Source organism: Salmo trutta, chromosome 26, assembly GCF_901001165.1.
Source record: "Salmo trutta chromosome 26, fSalTru1.1, whole genome shotgun sequence".
NCBI classification, from domain to species: Eukaryota; Metazoa; Chordata; class Actinopteri; order Salmoniformes; family Salmonidae; genus Salmo; species Salmo trutta.
This window is the reverse complement of record NC_042982.1, coordinates 39,282,281-39,300,947: the sequence shown is the minus strand read 5'-3', so window position 1 is coordinate 39,300,947 and position 18,667 is coordinate 39,282,281. Positions and strand designations below refer to the sequence as shown.

At 42.5% G+C, this 18,667-nt stretch overlaps 1 protein-coding gene across 1 annotated transcript in view; it reads right to left on the bottom strand.

Annotated features, from left to right (window-relative positions):
• The window catches only part of LOC115163909 (ventricular zone-expressed PH domain-containing protein), a 123,048-nt gene that overhangs the window by 11,048 nt on the left and 93,333 nt on the right, over nt 1-18,667 (bottom strand). The window contains exon 10 of the mRNA XM_029716108.1: nt 13,215-13,332. Coding sequence (XP_029571968.1) covers nt 13,215-13,332 — 118 coding nt within the window. The remainder of the gene's footprint in view (nt 1-13,214; nt 13,333-18,667) is intronic.

Genomic DNA, 18,667 nt, shown 5'->3' with positions numbered 1-18,667 from the left:
TGGGAACATCAAACAAGTGGGGGGAAAGGAACCATATTTCGGTAATAGAACCACTTGAAAATATGCGTTGGTACTTAATGAATATGATGTCTGTTCGGTTGTCATCTGAGACATTATGACTGATGACAGGATGACATAAACTGTATCTGGGAAAGTCTCCACATTATAGTTATCAGATTCACATGGAATTGTTGTTCAATTTAAATGCAATTTAAATGAAACTATTTGTGAAAAGATTAAATATAATTTTAGCTTCCAAATGAGAGAATTGGGTTTTCATAAGGTTAGAGCCCTGCTCAATCAGTGGCCCGCCCCTGTGAAGAGACATGGGTTATAAACTATGAAACACACCCTTCTCTCCCTCCACTATATAAGCCCTTGATGAAAATGTAACCTCCTGTTCCGAGGACGATAGGACGACGGTCCATACGTTAAAAAGGACTAACATGTCAACTACAGAACTAAGCCAACCTCAGAGTGAGCTTTGGTTGTGAATGGTATGAACTTTGAACTCTTATTCACTAAAGAAGTGAGACCTCCTAGCCATTGAGTTAGCAACAGCAGCTGTAAACGTGGGCTAGGAAAGGACGGACGACGTATCCAGTCTAAAACACAACGAAGATACTACAACGTATCCAATTTACCACCAGAGACATTCTTCCGAGGACAGGAAGATCTCTGTTGGCCAACACGGCCAGCATCTACGACCAACCTGCCGAAGCGCAGCTCAGAGTAAATATTTATTGCATTTTTCTTTTCCAAATGGGTGGTAATTTAGAATGTATACGATACTGTATTTACGAAAGCTTAGCTTCCCCCTTTGTTCCTCAGTCTTCCCGCTCTTTCATTCAAGCCCAACACCCTCTCTTTGTGTAACAAGCCATCATACAGGTTCTCTCCACCAGGGACGTTTTCTGTATGACATAATTTGCATTCTGTGTATATGTAATTCGGTGTGATTGGTTAGGTATTTAGTAAATAAATAATGAAACCCAATTTTGTATTGCTGATTCAACTTGTTAGCCAGGGTTCGTGAAGATAACCAAGAATTTACAACTTTCAGATGAGACTGAAATAAGGTGACGATTAATATTGACTGTTATTCATGTAAAATATTACTAGGTCTTTCAGAGTTTATTCGGAAGATAACAGCTCTATAAACACTCTTTCGTGGTGCCTCGACTTTCTAGTTAATTACATTTACATGATTAGCTCAATCAGGTAATATTAATTATAGAGAAAGGATTTTATAGGATAGCATGTCATATCACTTAATCCGGCATAGCCAAAGACACGACAACAGGAACAGCCAAATAGGCCTATACAGTACCTATACCAATGTTCTGTATACTCCCCTTCCTTATGTGTTTAACACCTGACGATAAACATATCATGTGTCAACCTGCCGCGAAATACAATACACTGATGGTTTGCTCATATTAGAAATTAACCACGGGCTAATGAAACACAATCCACCGATGCTTTGCTCATGTTACAAATGAACTACATGCTAACGAAATACAATACACCGATAAACACAGTCTCCTATCGCTGTCACTATCTGTGTTGGTCAAACAAACAAGCGTGCGCACGCACGCACGCACGCACACTGATTTGATTTACCATAAGTGCCCCTTCACCACACCACATGGAACCATGCCACCATGAGCCCCGCTACTGAAGCCAAAAGGGGCACAGAGAGGGCGGTGACCGTTTGGTAATAATGGCTAGTTGACATGTTTATCTCCTGTATGTTTTCACATTGACTAATGTATGTTGTCTCAGTAAGTCCTATAACAGGAATGTGTGCTTGTGGGAAGAATATCACATCCTGATATACTGGCATCAGAACAGGACGTTGCCTGGGGTCCACACACACACACACACACACACACACACACACACACACACACACACACACACACACACACACACACACACACACACACACACACACACACACACACACACACACACACACACACACACTGGCTCAATGTCTGGTCCGATTAGTTACACTCTGCCCACATTGTCTCTCTCTTGTGTTTATCTGGTCTGGGTTCCTGTGAGTGTGTGCTTTACTTTAGTGTGTATGTTTGGGGTCTGTGGGTATGTGTCTCCAGGCAACACTGGTACTATGGTCCACTCTACCAGAGCCAGCCTGGTCCAGAACCAAACAAAGTGGACCTTTGTCCGTGTAGCGATGAGTACAGCAGGCGTAGATTACAGGCTGCCTGTTCACGCTGAGATATACTGAGTCACAGAGAGACTCGAATCATTACCACACACACACACACACACACACACACACACACACACACACACACATACACACACTGTTTGTGCCACGCAGGAGACTAGTGTCTTAAAAATAGAATTACCACAGAGAAGATAGAACTCTATCTAATCTGAGACGTGGCTGAAGATGCTGTGCTTCAGTTGAAAGCTTGGCTGTGTTGAAATTCTCCTGTCAAAGAGAACGGTAGCCAAAACTCCTTCAGTCCAGTCCCACTAGGCAAAAAAACTGGTTGAATCAACGTTGTTTCCACGTCATTTCAACCAACAATATCAATGTGATGATGTTGAATCAACGTGGAATGGAGACGGACAGCATTCAACTAACTATATGTCAGATACACAGGGGGAGGAGGGGGAGAGAGGAAAAGAGACAGACAGAGAGTGGTGGACAACCACACACACTCTCACACCTATTACCTTTCACTTCAAAAGCATTCCAATGGTTTAACACTTAGGAAGATGATCAAGTCCCAACTGCTGCTCCCTTTTCCTCTTAGGAGAGGAAAACAACCTAGGAGTTCTCTCTCTCTCTCTCTCTTTCTCTCTCTCTCTCTCTCTCCAACATCGTTAAGAGTTGGGAAGGAATTTCACTGTTTTAAATGGCACCATGCAACTTTTAAATACTGTGTTTGTCTACAATGCAAAGTCAGCATTTTCATAACAAGGTGAAAACAAAGACATCTGAAAACAGTTATTACCTACTGTACGTATCCATCAGAGATGTGGTTCTACAGGGATCTGTATGGACATGCCTGCTGCGGGCTTTGCATGCTATATTAGACTGTCTCACCTACGTATCAAGACTATTTATGGTGAGTCATTATTACACTGGTCCATTGTGTAATAGTGTAATTGTGTAATATGTGTTCTGATGGGGGTTAGTGTCATCAGGAGGTCAAGAGGGTGACTGAGGGGTCACTGTTGGAACACGGATGGGGTGTCTGAGCCCAGAGGGATACCTAATGGAGGATGGTCTCCCTGTTAAATAAGGAAAGTCAGAGATTCTCTTTTAGTTTGTTTTATTTGGCGGATTAATCCGGGTTTTTTTTGTCGTTGTTTTCAGAATCGTAGATTTTCTATTCATGGTTGTCTCTGTTTCTTTCTTTGAGCACCAACCCCGTCGAAACAGATTCAAGCCCCGTCAAGAGAGATTCAAACCCAGTCGAGACAGATTCAAGCCCCGTCGGGACAGAGCCAAGCCCCGTCGGGACAGAGCCATGCCCCGTCGGGACAGAGCCAAGCCCCGTCAAGACAGATTCAAGTCACGTCAAGACAGATTCAAGTCACGTCAAGCCTGATTCACTGGAGAGCCACACAAACACAAACAGCCTACTTATTAAATAACAAAACTGCTAATATTGCATTCATTCCAAAATACTGCATTCATTCCAAAATACTGCATTTATTCCAAAATACTGCATTTATTCCAAAATACTGCATGACAACCTGTCAATGCATGGACTGCCAAGTAAAGACTTCATCTTCTGTGACCTACTTTCTCTGCCCAAACCCTATTTAATGCTGAACATGTCACACACACACACACGCACGCACGCACGCACACACACACACACGCAGGCACACACGTTGTTGTCGACTGCCCTTTTATATTGATCTTGGCTACTGCCTCTCTATAAGTCAAATAATTTCCTGTTCCATGAAAACCCCTCCTGATTGGCTAAGGTTCCACGGCACCCCGGTGGGATGCGATCTCCATTCAGTTTTACTGTTCTTTAAGGATGCTGTTTTCAACTCAATGGTTATAGTAGTAGTGAATGACCAACCTCAGCACTACTGTACCAGTCACAGAGGCTACTACTGTATCAGTCACAGAGGCTACCACTGTACCAGTCACAGAGGCTACACATCCACTGTTACACTACAAAACCAGTTACAGAGGCTACTACTGTACCAGTCACAGAGGCTACTACTGTACCAGTCACAGAGGCTACTACTGTACCAGTCACAGAGGCTACTACTGTACCAGTCACAGAGGCTACTACTGTACCAGTTACAGAGGCTACTACTCTACCAGTCATAGAGGCTACTATTCTACCAGTCACAGAGGCAACTACTGTACCAGTCACAGAGGCTACTACTGTACCAGTCACAGAGGCTACTACTGTACCAGTCACAGAGGCTACTACTGTACCAGTTACAGAGGCTACTACTGTACCAGTCACAGAGGCTACTACTGTACCAGTCACAGAGGCTACTACTGTACCAGTCACAGAGGCTACTACTGTACCAGTTACAGAGGCTACTACTGTACCAGTCACAGAGGCTACACATCCACTGTTACACTACAAAACCAGTCACAGAGGCTACTACTGTACCAGTCACAGAGGCTACTACTGTACCAGTCACAGAGGCTACACATCCACTGCAACACTACTGTACCAGTCACAGAGGCTACACATCCACTGTAACACTACTGTACCAGTCACAGAGGCTACACATCCACTGTAACACTACTGTACCAGTCACAGAGGCTACACATCCACTGTAACACTACTGTACCAGTCACAGAGGCTACACATCCACTGTAACACTACTGTACCAGTCACAGAGGCTACACATCCACTGTAACACTACTGTACCAGTTACAGAGGCTACACATCCACTGCAACACTACTGTACCAGTTAGAGGCTACACATCCACTGCAACACTACTGTACCAGTTACAGAGGCTACACATCCACTGCAACACTACTGTACCAGTTACAGAGGCTACACATCCACTGTAACGCTACAGTACCAGAGAGTTACTACAGTGGCTAGAGAATCAAAGACAATAGACCCAGGAGTGACATAGCCTGGTCTCAGATGTGTTTGTGCTTTTGCCTACTCCATTCTCATTGTCAAGCCTATAGACATATATCAAATGTTTGGCATGACAAATCCATAAGGAACAGAAACAGACCAGCACCCAGGCTATATTAAAGAGATCAGAAACAGACCGGTACCCAGGCTATATTAAAGAGACCAGAAACAGACTGGTACCCAGGCTATATTAAAGAGACTAGAAACAGACTGGTACCCAGGCTATATTAAAGAGACCAGAAACAGACTGGTACCCAGGCTATATTAAAGAGACTAGAAACAGACTGGTACCCAGGCTATATTAAAGAGACCTGAAACAGACTGGTACCGAGGCTAGGAGTTGCTACTTTAATAGATGTTAACACTACCAAGGTGCTTAGAATGACAAACACCAGAACTGAGGGCAATAGACACACAGGCAGTAAAGCTAGTGGTTCATTATGACCCTAATGCATTTACATTGGATGACTGCCACATCAGAATAGTTAAAAGATCTCCCTAGATCTGCCAGGTAAAGACAGTGTGAGAGTACCATTTTAGCCACAAAGAAGTCCCTACTGTGTGGGTTATTTTAGTTAACCAGGCAAGCCAGTTAATAACAAATTCTTATTTACAATGACGGCCTACCAAAAGGAAAAAGCCCTTCTGCGGGGATGGGGGCTGGGATTAAAAATAAAAATACAGGACAAAACACACGTCACGACAAGAGAGACACCACAACACTACACAAAGAGAGACCTAAGACAACAACATAGCAAGGCAGCAACACATGACAACACAGCAAGGTAGCAACACCACATGACAACAACATGGTAGCAACACAACATGGCAGCAGCACAACATGGTAGCAGCACAAAACATGGTACAAACATTATTCGGGCACAGACAACAGCACAAAGGCAAGAAGGTCGAGACAACAATACATCATGCGAAGCAGTCACAATTGTCAGTAAGAGTGTCCATGATTGAGTCTTTGAATGGCCCACAACGATGGAATGGTCTACCTTATTAAAAGCTTTGGCCAAGTCAATAAAAATAGCAGCACAACATTGCTTAGAATCAAGGGCAATGGTGACATAATTTAGGACCTTTAAGGTTGCAGTGACACATCCATAACCTGAACGGAAACCAGATTGCATACCAGAGAGAATACAAGACATCAAGAAAGCCAGTCAGTTGATCATTGACAAGTTTTCCCAACAGTTTTGATAAACAGGGCAAAATAGAAATAGGCCTATAACAGTTAGGATCAGCTTGATCTCCCCCTTTAAATAAAGGATGAACCGTGGCTGCCTTCCAAGCAATGGGAACCTCCCCAGAGAGATGAGACAGGTTAAAAAGGTTTAGACTGGCTTGGCGATGATAGGGGCTGCAACCTTAAAGAAGAAAGGGTCTAAACCATCTGACCCAGATGGTTTTTGGGGGTCAAGTTTAAGGAGCTCTTTTAGCACCTCGGACTCAGTGACTGCTTGCAGGGAGAAACTTTGTAGCAGGGCAGGGGAAAAAGAGGGAGGAGCATTGGGGCGAGTTGCATTAGAAGGGGTGGGAGATGAGGAAATGTTGGACAGCAATGAAGCATGGCTGAGTCAAATAGGAATCCTGACTTAATGAAGTGGTGATTAAAGAGCTGAACCATGTGCTTCTTGTCAGTAACAACCACATCATCAACTTTAAGGGAGATGGGCAGCTGTGAGGAGGAGGGTTTATTCTCCAGGTCTTTAACCGTTTTCCAGAACTTCTTGGGGTTAGACCCACAGAGAGAGAACTGCTCCTTAAAGTAACTAACTTTGGCCTTCCGGATAGTCTGAGTGCACTTATTTCTCATTTTCCTGAACGAGAGCCAGTCAGCCTGAGTATGCGTGTGCCAAGCCTTTCGCAAAATGGAATTCTTGAGGTGATTCTATACCAATTTACAGAGGCCAGGTCATGAAGGAAGACTTGCTCATTAAAGTTTTTTAGCAAGCGTCTATGACAAATCAGGACAGGTCGTTTCACTGAGCAGCCATTACGAACACAGGCTGTAAAACAGTGATCACTAAGGTCATTACAGAAAACACCAGACTGATACCTATCAGGATTATTTGGGTGTTGGAGTCATACCTTGTGGGATTGGTAATAATCAGAGAAAATGTAGAGAGTCCCATCGCTTTAGGACTTGGTCAGGTGGTTTAAGCATGTCCCAGTTTAAGTCACCTAGCAGGACAAATTCAGACTTAGGGTAAGGGGCCAGGAGAGAGCTTAGGGCAGGTAGGGTACAGGCCGGTGCTGATTGTGGACAATAACACCCAGCAACAGTCAACACAGAGTCATTTGAAAGTTGAATGTTTAAAACCAGCAAATCAAATTGTTTAGGGACAGACTTGTTGGAGACAACAGGGCACTGAAGGTGTTCCTTGGTAATGATTGCCACCACCACCTTTGGAAGATCTGTCTTGCCAAAAAAGGATATAACCAGAAAGGTTGACATCAGTGTTCAAAACACGCTTTCTTAACCACGTCTCAGTAATGACCAACACATCTGGTTTGGAACTGTGAACCCACATTTTCAATTGATCCATTTTAGGTAATAAGCTTCTAGTGTTAAAGTGCAGAAAATCCAGGCTTTTACGAGAGCAGAAATCAGTGCAGCAGATATCAGAGCACAACTCAGAATTGGTGCTAGCAACAGTAGATGGGCCTGGGTGTACATGCACATTTCCAGATATCATCAGCAGTAATACAATCAGGGCGGGGCAGAGGACAGGGAGAGCTCTGCAGTGTTGATTTTTTTATGATATTTGAATGTGCATCAGATGGCAACAAGATCATATTGTACAGCAATTTCATCAGGTAACATGAATACAAAGCAGGTGAGAGGTGGTTAGAATGGGATGGGAGGCCAACAGTCTGTGTAACCAATAGAGTCAGAGTCCCGAGTGTGTGAACAAACATAGTCTGTCTCACGGTTGGGTAAACAAGTTCATAGACAACAAGCATGCAGGAGTCATGAGGCAAATAGCATAAAGCACAAGAAAAATATATAAAACTTGGGGCTAGCCATTGTAAGTTCAAAGAGTCACTCGCCCCAACAAGATAACTTGAGAGAGTAGCTCTCTATCAGTCCAGTAGGCTATAATCGTCTGAGATAATAAATAAATAAATAGGAGGCCTATACTAGCTTATTAAAGTGTTTCATAATAAGCTTCACAAGTTAATTAGCCTACCTAAAATTACGATCAGTCCAAAGTCTGCGGTGTGTGTAAGTGTGTGTGTGTGTTATTGTGTGTGTGTGCTGGAGGCGAGCGAAAGCTCGGGAGAGAGGGGGCAGTGTGGCGGGGGTACCTGTTTCTGATCTCCAGTGTGTACACGCATGTGAACACACACATGTCAGACTAGAGGTCGACCGATTATGATTTTTCAATGCCGATACCGATACCGATTATTGGAGGACCCCAAAAAATGCCGCTACTGATTAATCGGCCGATTATTTCCATTTTTTTTTTACAATTACAACAATACTGAATGAACACTTATTTTAACTTAATATAATACATCAATAAAATCAATTTAGCCTCAAATAAATAATGAAACATGTTCAATTTGGCTTACATAATGCAAAACAATGTGTTGGAGAAGAAAGTAAAAGTGCAATATGTGCCATGTAAGAAAGCTAATGTTTAAGTTCCTTGCTCAGAACATGGGAACATATGAAAGCTAGTGGTTCCTTTTAACATGAGTCTTCAATATTCCCAGGTAAGAAGTTTTAGGTTGTAGTTATTATAGGAATTATAGGACTATTTCTCCCTTTACGATTTGTATTTCATATACCTTTGACTATTGGATGTTCTTATACGCACTTTAGTATTGCCAGTGTCACAGTATAGCTTCCGTCCCTCTCCTCGCTCCTACCTGGGCTCGAACCAGGAACACATCGACAACAGACACCCTCGAAGCAGTGTTACCCATGCAGAGCAAGGGGAACAACCACTCCAAGTCTCAGAGCGAGTGACGTTTGAAACGCTATTAGCGTGCACCCGGCTAACTAGCTAGCCATTTCACATCGGTTACACCAGCCTAATCTTGGGAGTTGATAGGCTTGAAGGGGTGGGTATAATTTGTGGAACGTTCCAACAGGAATCTGTTCCAAAAAACGTAAAGTAAAAGGTTGCCAACCAACAACGCATACAAAGTAGCAACGCATACAAACCTAGCTAACTAGCTGCCAGATAGGCATCAACTCACCACGTAGCTTATTCTTAATGTTTGTCCATAGGCAAACAGACATGTGAGGACAGACATTTTTCGGAATAAACGTGATGAGTGAAAAACGCAATGAAATAGACCACTCCCTACCCGGTATCTTATTCTGCCCCTATACAACTTTGTATGCGTTGTTTTTTGGAAACCTTGTTATTTATGAAGTTTTTGGAATAGATTCCTGTTGGAATGTTCCACAAATTATACCCACCCAGGTTGAAGTCATAAACAGCGCAATGCTTGAAGCACAGCGAAGGGCTGTTTGAATGAATGCTTACGAGCCTGCTGCTGCCTACCACCGCTCAGTCAGACTGCTCTATCAAATCATAGACTTAATTATAATATAATAAACACACAGAAATACGAGCCTTGGGTCATTAATATGGTCGAATCTGGAAACTATCATCTCGAAAACAAAAGTTTTTTTCTTTCAGTGACATACGGAACCGTTCCGTATTTTATCTAACGGGTGACTAAGTCCAAATATTCCTGTTAGGCATTGATGTTTATGGTTAGGTACATTGGTGCAACGACAGTACTTTTTTCTCAAATGCGCTTGTTAAATCAACACCCGTTTGTCGAAGTAGGCTGTGATTCAATGAAAATGAACAGGTACCGCATCGATCATATGCAACGCAGGACACGTTAGATAAACTAGTAATATCATCAACCATGTGTAGTTAACTACTGATTATGTTAAGATTGATCGTTTTTTATAAGTCTAATGCTAGCTAGCAACTTACCTTTGCTCCTTGCTGCCCTCGCGTTACAGGTAGTCAGCCTGTTAATCCTTGTGGAGTGCAATGTACGGCAGGTGGTTAGAGCGTTGGACTGGTAACCGAAGGTTGCAAAAACGAATCCCCCCTGAACAAGGCAGTTAACCCCCATTTCTATGCCGTCATTGTAAATAAGAATGTGTTCTTAATCTGACTTGCCTAGTTAAATAAAGGTGTAAATATATAAATATATATATATTTTTTTAAATCGGCAAATCGGTGGCCAAAAATACCGATTACGGATTGTTATGAAAATTTGAAATTGGCCCTAATTAATCGGCCATTCCGATTAATCGATCGACATCTATGTCAGACCACCCCAATTACACCGTACACCACACACAAGTCAGACCACCCCAATTACACCGTACACCACACACACAAGTCAGACCACCCCAATTATACCGTACACCACACACAAGTCAGACCACCCCAATTATACCGTACACCACACACACAAGTCAGACCACCCCAATTATACCGTACACCACAAACATGTCAGACCACCCCAATTATACCGTACACCACACACAAGTCAGACCACCCCAATTATACCGTACACCACACACAAGTCAGACCACCCCAATTATACCATACACCACACACAAGTCAAACCACCCCAATTATACCATACACCACACACAAGTCAGACCGCCCCAATTATTCCATACACCACACACAAGTCAGACCACCCCAATTATACCGTACACCACACACAAGTCAGACCACCCCAATTATACCGTACACCACACACAAGTCAGACCACCCCAATTATACCATACACCACACACAGGTCAGACAACCCCAATTACACCGTACACCACACACAGGCCAAATAAAAGCCACACGTGATTATTAGTACATACCAGAGCAATCAGCGATGGATAAATAACTACCTGGGAGAACAAAACTAAAGTGGATAAATGATTACAGTTAGAGCAATCTGTTCCAATTAGAGGTTGGTGACATATGGTGTGTGTGTGTGTGTGTGTCCTGGGAGTGATCCGTCACTCGGTAAGGTGGTCATAGAGAGGGAATGGATGGCGTTGGAAAATAAGAGGATGATGACAGATCGTTGACAGGGTAGAAGGAGAGAAAGAAAAGCTTTAGGGTGGCCTTACTCCTTAAAGGGATATTTAAAAAATAAATTAAACTTCATATTCATCCACTCCAGCACCACCCCAACATCAAAATATGTGAAAATGGTACGTTTCTATGTGTTGTAGTAAAAAAGACAACATAAGATAAGTGTTTCCAATGACATCATCAACCAATTAGTAGGCAATTAGTGGCAATGCCTAACCATACTTGGTTAAAATCACACATTGCACACCGATGATGTAATTGGAAACACTTGAGAACAGGTGTGTTATGTTAGACAGATGAGAACAGGTGTGTTATGTCAGACAGATGAGAACAGGTGTGTTATGTCAGACAGATGAGAACAGGTGTGTTATGTTAGACAGGTGAGAACAGGTGTGTTATGTTAGACAGGTGAGAACAGGTGTGTTATGTCAGACAGGTGAGAACAGGTGTGTTATGTTAGACAGATGAGAACAGGTGTGTTATGTTAGACAGGTGAGAACAGGTGTGTTATGTCAGACAGATGAGAACAGGTGTGTTATGTCAGACAGATGAGAACAGGTGTGTTATGTCAGACAGATGAGAACAGGTGTGTTATGTCAGACAGATGAGAACAGGTGTGTTATGTCAGACAGATGAGAACAGGTGTGTTATGTCAGACAGATGAGAACAGGTGTGTTATGTCAGACAGATGAGAACAGGTGTGTTATGTCAGACAGATGAGAACAGGTGTGTTATGTCAGACATATGAGAACAGGTGTGTTATGTTAGACAGATGAGAACAGGTGTGTTATGTCAGACAGATGAGAACAGGTGTGTTATGTCAGACATATGAGAACAGGTGTGTTATGTTAGACAGATGAGATCAGGTGTGTTATGTTAGACAGGTGAGAACAGGTGTGTTATGTCAGACAGATGAGAACAGGTGTGTTATGTTAGACAGATGAGAACAGGTGTGTTATGTTAGACAGGTGAGAACAGGTGTGTTATGTTAGACAGGTGAGAACAGGTGTGTTATGTTAGACAGATGAGAACAGGTGTGTTATGTCAGACAGATGAGATCAGGTGTGTTATGTTAGACAGGTGAGAACAGGTGTGTTATGTTAGACAGGTGAGAACAGGTGTGTTATGTCAGACAGATGAGAACAGGTGTGTTATGTTAGACAGGTGAGAACAGGTGTGTTATGTTAGACAGATGAGAACAGGTGTGTTATGTTAGACAGGTGAGAACAGGTGTGTTATGTTAGACAGATGAGAACAGGTGTGTTATGTCAGACAGATGAGAACAGGTGTGTTATGTTAGACAGATGAGAACAGGTGTGTTATGTTAGACAGGTGAGAACAGGTGTGTTGTGTTAGACAGATGAGAACAGGTGTGTTATGTCAGACAGATGAGATCAGGTGTGTTATGTTAGACAGGTGAGAACAGGTGTGTTATGTTAGACAGGTGAGAACAGGTGTGTTATGTTAGACAGATGAGAACAGGTGTGTTATGTCAGACAGATGAGAACAGGTGTGTTATGTCAGACAGATGAGAACAGGTGTGTTATGTTAGACAGATGAGAACAGGTGTGTTATGTTAGACAGGTGAGAACAGGTGTGTTATGTTAGACAGATGAGAACAGGTGTGTTATGTTAGACAGATGAGAACAGGTGTGTTATGTCAGACAGATGAGAACAGGTGTGTTATGTTAGACAGGTGAGAACAGGTGTGTTATGTTAGACAGATGAGAACAGGTGTGTTATGTTAGACAGAGGAGATCAGGTGTGTTATGTCAGACAGATGAGAACAGGTGTGTTATGTTAGACAGGGAGGATCAGGTGTGTTATGTTAGACAGGTGAGAACAGGTGTGTTATGTTAGATATGGAGGTTGAGGTGTGTTATGTCAGACAGGGAGGTTGAGGTGTGTTATGTTAGACAGGGAGGATCAGGTGTGTTATGTCAGACAGGGAGGTTGAGGTGTGCTTTGTTAGACAGAGAGATTCAGGTGTTTTACCTGTGGCCTTCTCTGGGTTGTTGCACATGTAGCAGAGCCAGCTGCCCTCCTCTTCACTGAAGCCAAACAGGTCAAAGAAACGCACCTCCTCCAGATGGATCTGCAGACTGTCCAGGTCCTACAGAGTGAGAGAGAGAGAGAGAGACTCAGAAAGCAAACGTCAACTTTTTGCTGATTATCTGGTGCTTCTGTCCCCAACCAAGGAGTGCCTACAGCAGCACCTAGATCTTCTGCACAGATTCTGCCAGACCTGGGCCCTGACAGTAAATCTCAGTAAGACAAAAATAATGGTGTTGCATTAAAGGTCCAGTCGCCAGGAGCACAAATACAAATTCTATGTAGACACCGTTGCCCTCGAGCACACAAAGAACTATAACTACCTCGGACTAAACATCAACACCACAGGTAACTTCCACAAGGCTGTGACCGGGAGACAAGGCAAGAAGGTCCTTCTATGCCATCAAAATTACATAAAACTCAACATCCCAATTAGAATCTGGCTAAAAAATACTTAAATCAGTTACAGAACCCAGGGCCCTCGGAGGTCTGGGGTCCACCCACCAACCAAGAATTCACATAATGGGACAAACACCCAATTGAAACTCAGCATGCAGAATTCTGCAAAAATATACTTTGTGTGCAACGCAAAAGCCCAAATAATGCAGGCAGAGCAGAATTAGGACGATACCCGCTAGTTATCAACATCCAGAAAAGAGATGTTAAATTCTACAATCACCTAAAAGGAAGTGATGCCCACACATTCCCCCACAAAGCCCTCACCTACAAAGAGACAAACCTAGAGAAGAGTCCCCTAAGCCAGCTGGTCCAGGGACTCTGTTCACAAACAACAAACAGGCCCCAGGACCGAAACACATTTAGACCCAACCAAATCATGAGAAAGCAAAAATATAACTATTTGACACACTGGAAAGAATCATCAAAAACACATAGCAAATTAGAATGCTTCCTGGCCCGAAACAGAGAGGACACAGTGGCAGAACACCTGACCACTGTGACTGACCCAAACTTAAAGAAAGGCAGACCTGGCTCTCAAGAGAAGACAGGCTATGTGAACACTGCCCACAAAACGAGGAGGAAACGGAGCTGCACTTCTTAATCTCCGGCCAAATATATGACCATATTACAGACACATATTTCCCTCAGATTACACAGATCCACAAATAATTTGAAAACAAATCAAACATTGATAAACTCCCATATCTGTTAGGTGAAATACCACAGTGTGCCATCACAGCAGCTAGATATGTGACCCATTCCCATGATTTATTTTCTCGTTCATACTTCAACTATTTGTACATTGTTACACTGTACAAAGTCAATAATGTAACATTGGAAATGTCTATATTCTTTTAAAACTTGTGAGTTTAATTTTTACTGGTTGTTTATTTCCCTTTTGTTAACTGTCTATTCCATTTGCTTTGGAAATGTAAACATATGTTTCCCAAGCCAATAAAGCCCTTTGAATTGAGAAAGAGAGAAAGATAGAGAGAATTAGAGATAATTTATTTAACATGTCTGTCTTACCAACACTCAAAGAGATATAAGAGCAAGTACAAAGAACACAGGCAAACTAGACTGGGAACATCTGTGGGTTAGAGAGAAAGAGAGAGAAAAAGACAGAGAGAGAAAAAGAAAGACAGAGAAAAAGAAAGACAGAGAGAGAAAGAAGAGAGAAAGATTAGAGAGAACGAGAGAAAAAGAGAGCGAGAGAAAGAGAGAGAGACAGAGAAAGATAACGAGAGAGAGAAAGACACAGAGAGAGAGAGAGAGAGAGAGAGAAAGAGATTATTTCAGTTTAATCAAGATGAATGATGACTGATGAACATAATGGATCGATCGTATTTTTCACGGAGTCTTTCCATTGTAAGACCCAAAATGCCTCAGCACCCGGCTCATCCATAACGTATACGTCAAGCATTAAAGTATCATTTAAAACGGAGGGTTCATTTACAGTATAAAGTGAAGTATGATCCTTGGCATGTGACAGGGGTCTCCCGGGGTCTGCGATGGAGGTCTGGGTTTTACACATGGATACACACACACACTGTGTGTTCCCCTATGCCTGGTAGGGTTGTAGAGATAGATGCTAATGCTTTGCGTTGTAGTAATCAAGTCCGGGCTCCAGACCACATAGTGAGTGTCTCAGCCGGATACATTTGTACTCGGTCTTGATTTCGAGAGCAACAGAGGAAAAATATTACAATTATCAGCTTCCATTCAGTCAGTGCATAAAATTGCTTCACCAGGCCAAATATATACACTCCTTTATTGAAACATGAATACAGTATCTTAACAGCCTTTATATCTATTATAGACATATTAGTACAGTGGTGAACCTATAGGTCTTCAGTGGTGAACCTATAGGTCTTCAGTGGTGAACCTATAGGTCTTCAGTGGTGAACCAATAGGCCTTCAGTGGTGAACCTACAGGTCTTCAGTGGTGAACCTATAGACCTTCAGTGGTGAACCTACAGGTCTTCAGTGGTGAACCTATAGGTCTTCAGTGGTGAACCTACAGGTCTTCAGTGGTGAACCTATAGGTCTTCAGTGGTGAACCTATAGGCCTTCAGTGGTGAACCTATAGACCTTCAGTGGTGAACCTATAGGTCTTCAGTGGTGAACCTATAGACCTTCAGTGGTGAACCTATAGACCTTCAGTGGTGAACCTATAGGTCTTCAGTGGTGAACCTATAGGCCTTCAGTGGTGAACCTATAGGCCTTCAGTGGTGAACCTACAGGCCTTCAGTGGTGAACCTATGGTCTTCAGTGGTGAACCTATAGGTCTTCAGTGGTGAACCAATAGACCTTCAGTGGTGAACCTATAGGCCTTCAGTGGTGAACCTATAGGTCTTCAGTGGTGAACCTACATGCCTTCAGTGGTGAACCTATAGGTCTTCAGTGGTGAACCTATAGGCCTTCAGTGGTGAACCTATAGGCCTTCAGTGGTGAACCTACAGGCCTTCAGTGGTGAACCTATGGCCTTCAGTGGTGAACCTATAGGTCTTCAGTGGTGAACCAATAGACCTTCAGTGGTGAACCTATAGGTCTTCAGTGTGTGAACCTACAGGCCTTCAGTGGTGAACCTATAGGCCTTCAGTGTGTGAACCTATAGGTCTTCAGTGTGTGAACCTATGGCCTTCAGTGTGTGAACCTATAGCCCTTCAGTGGTGAACCTACATGCCTTCAGTGGTGAACCTACATGCCTTCAGTGGTGAACCTATAGGCCTTCAGTGGTGAACCTATAGGCCTTCAGTGGTGAACCTACAGGCCTTCGGTGTGTGACAGGTTGGTGATTCTGAAAGGACAACAACAGTAATACCAGCGTACTCATGTAGTTGTCAGTGGTGTAGTGAAGGGGATGCGCAGGTATCATTTTCACTGGGCATAGCCTATAATCACTTTTTTATCCCTACTGATGAGTATCAAAGTAGTGTAGTGGAGGTATACGACTTATCAATTATGTAGTACAATAGAGAAATCATGTACAACCGCAAAGCAAGCGAAATATATTCACATGCTCGCCGCACACAGACCAAAAGTATACCTGAATGCAGAAGAACATAACATTTTGTTTGACATTTTCTTCAGCTGAATATCATTTGGGAACTTTTTGACAACATTAGAGTATAACCACTTCTCCAGACTCCACCACACCACTGCATAGGACTGATGGAAAGACAGCAGCCACACACAGCATGAGGTTAAAGGATAAGCAGTGCATGAACCCGAACATAATGAGCCAGTAGGTCCCAATCATAAGAATACAAAAACAAAACCATTAAGCATTTCCCAAACGAAATGTACAACTATTACTTTCCATTGCAAAAAACATTTCACATTTAGGACACAAAGTAACTAGAGGTTGACCGAGTAATCGGCATGGCCGATTAATTAGGGCCGATTTCAAGTTTTCATAACAATCAGTAATCGGCATTTTTGGACGCCGATTACATTGCGCTCCACAAGGAGACTGCGTGGCAGGCTGACCACTTGTTACGCGAGTGCAGCAAGGAGCGAAGGTAAGTTCCTAGCTAGCATTAAACTTATTTTATAAAAAACAATCAATCTTAACATAATCACTAGTTAACTACACATGGTTGATGATATTACTAGTTTATCTAGCTTGTCCTGCGTTGCATATAATCAATGCTGTGCATGTTCATTTATCATCGAATCACAGCCTACTTCGCCAAACGGGTGATGATTTAACAAGCACATTCGTGAAAAAAGCACTGTTGTTGAACCAATGTGTACCTAACAATAAACATCAATGCCTTTCTTAAAATCAATACACAAGTATATATTTTTAAACCTGCATATTTAGTTAATATTGCCTGCAAACATTAATTTATTTTAACTAGGGAAATTGTGTCACTTCTCTTGCGTTCTGTGCAACCAGAGTCAGGGTATATGCAGCAGTTTGGGCCGCCTGGCTCGTTGCGAACTGTGTGAAGACCATTTCTCACTAACAAAAAACGTAATTAATTTGCCAGAATTTTACATGATTATGACATAACATTGAAGGTTGTGCAATGTAACAGCAATATTTAGACTTAGGGATGCCACCCATTCGATAAAATACGGAACGGTTCCATATTTCACTGAAACGTTTTGTTTTCTAAATGATAGTTTCTGGATTTGACCATATTAATGACCTAAGGCTCGTATTTCTGTGTGTTTATTATATTATAATTAAGTCTAGGATTTGATATTTGATAGAGCAGTCTGACTGAGTGGTGGTAGGCAGCAGCAGGCTCGTAAGCATTCATTCAAACAGCCCTTTCCTGCGTTTGCCAGCAGCTCTTTGCTGTACTTCAAGCATTGCGCTGTTTATGTCTTCAAGCCTATCAACTCCCGAGATTAGGCTGGCAATACTATAGCGCCTATAAGAACATCCAATAGTCAAAGGTTGTCACGCCCTGACCAGGTGAACTCTTCTATTTTGGTCAGGGTGTGGCATTTCTATAGTTTATTTTCTATGTTTTGGTATAGCCTTGCTTTGGGGCGTATTTCTATGTTGGGTTCTGTCGATTCCCAATCAGAGACAGCTGTCGCTAGTTGCCTCTGATTGGGGAATCATATTTAAGTTCCTTTTCCCCCCACGATGTTTGTGGGTTGTTGTCTCTTTGTTTTGAGCACGTAACGTATCGACAGTTTTCTTGATTTTGTGTACATGTTTAATTCCAGTGTGTTCAATAAACATGTGTTCGCTCCCAGCTGCGTTTTGGTCCGCTTCTTTATCACCCGACGACGAGCGTTACAAAGGTATATGAAATAGAAATGGTATAGAGAGAAATAGTCCTATAATTCCTATAATAACTACAACCTAAAACTTCTTAACTGGGAATATTGAAGACTCATGTTAAAAGGAACCACCAGCTTTCATATGTTCCCATGTTCTGAGCAAGGAACTTAAACATTAGCTTTCTTAC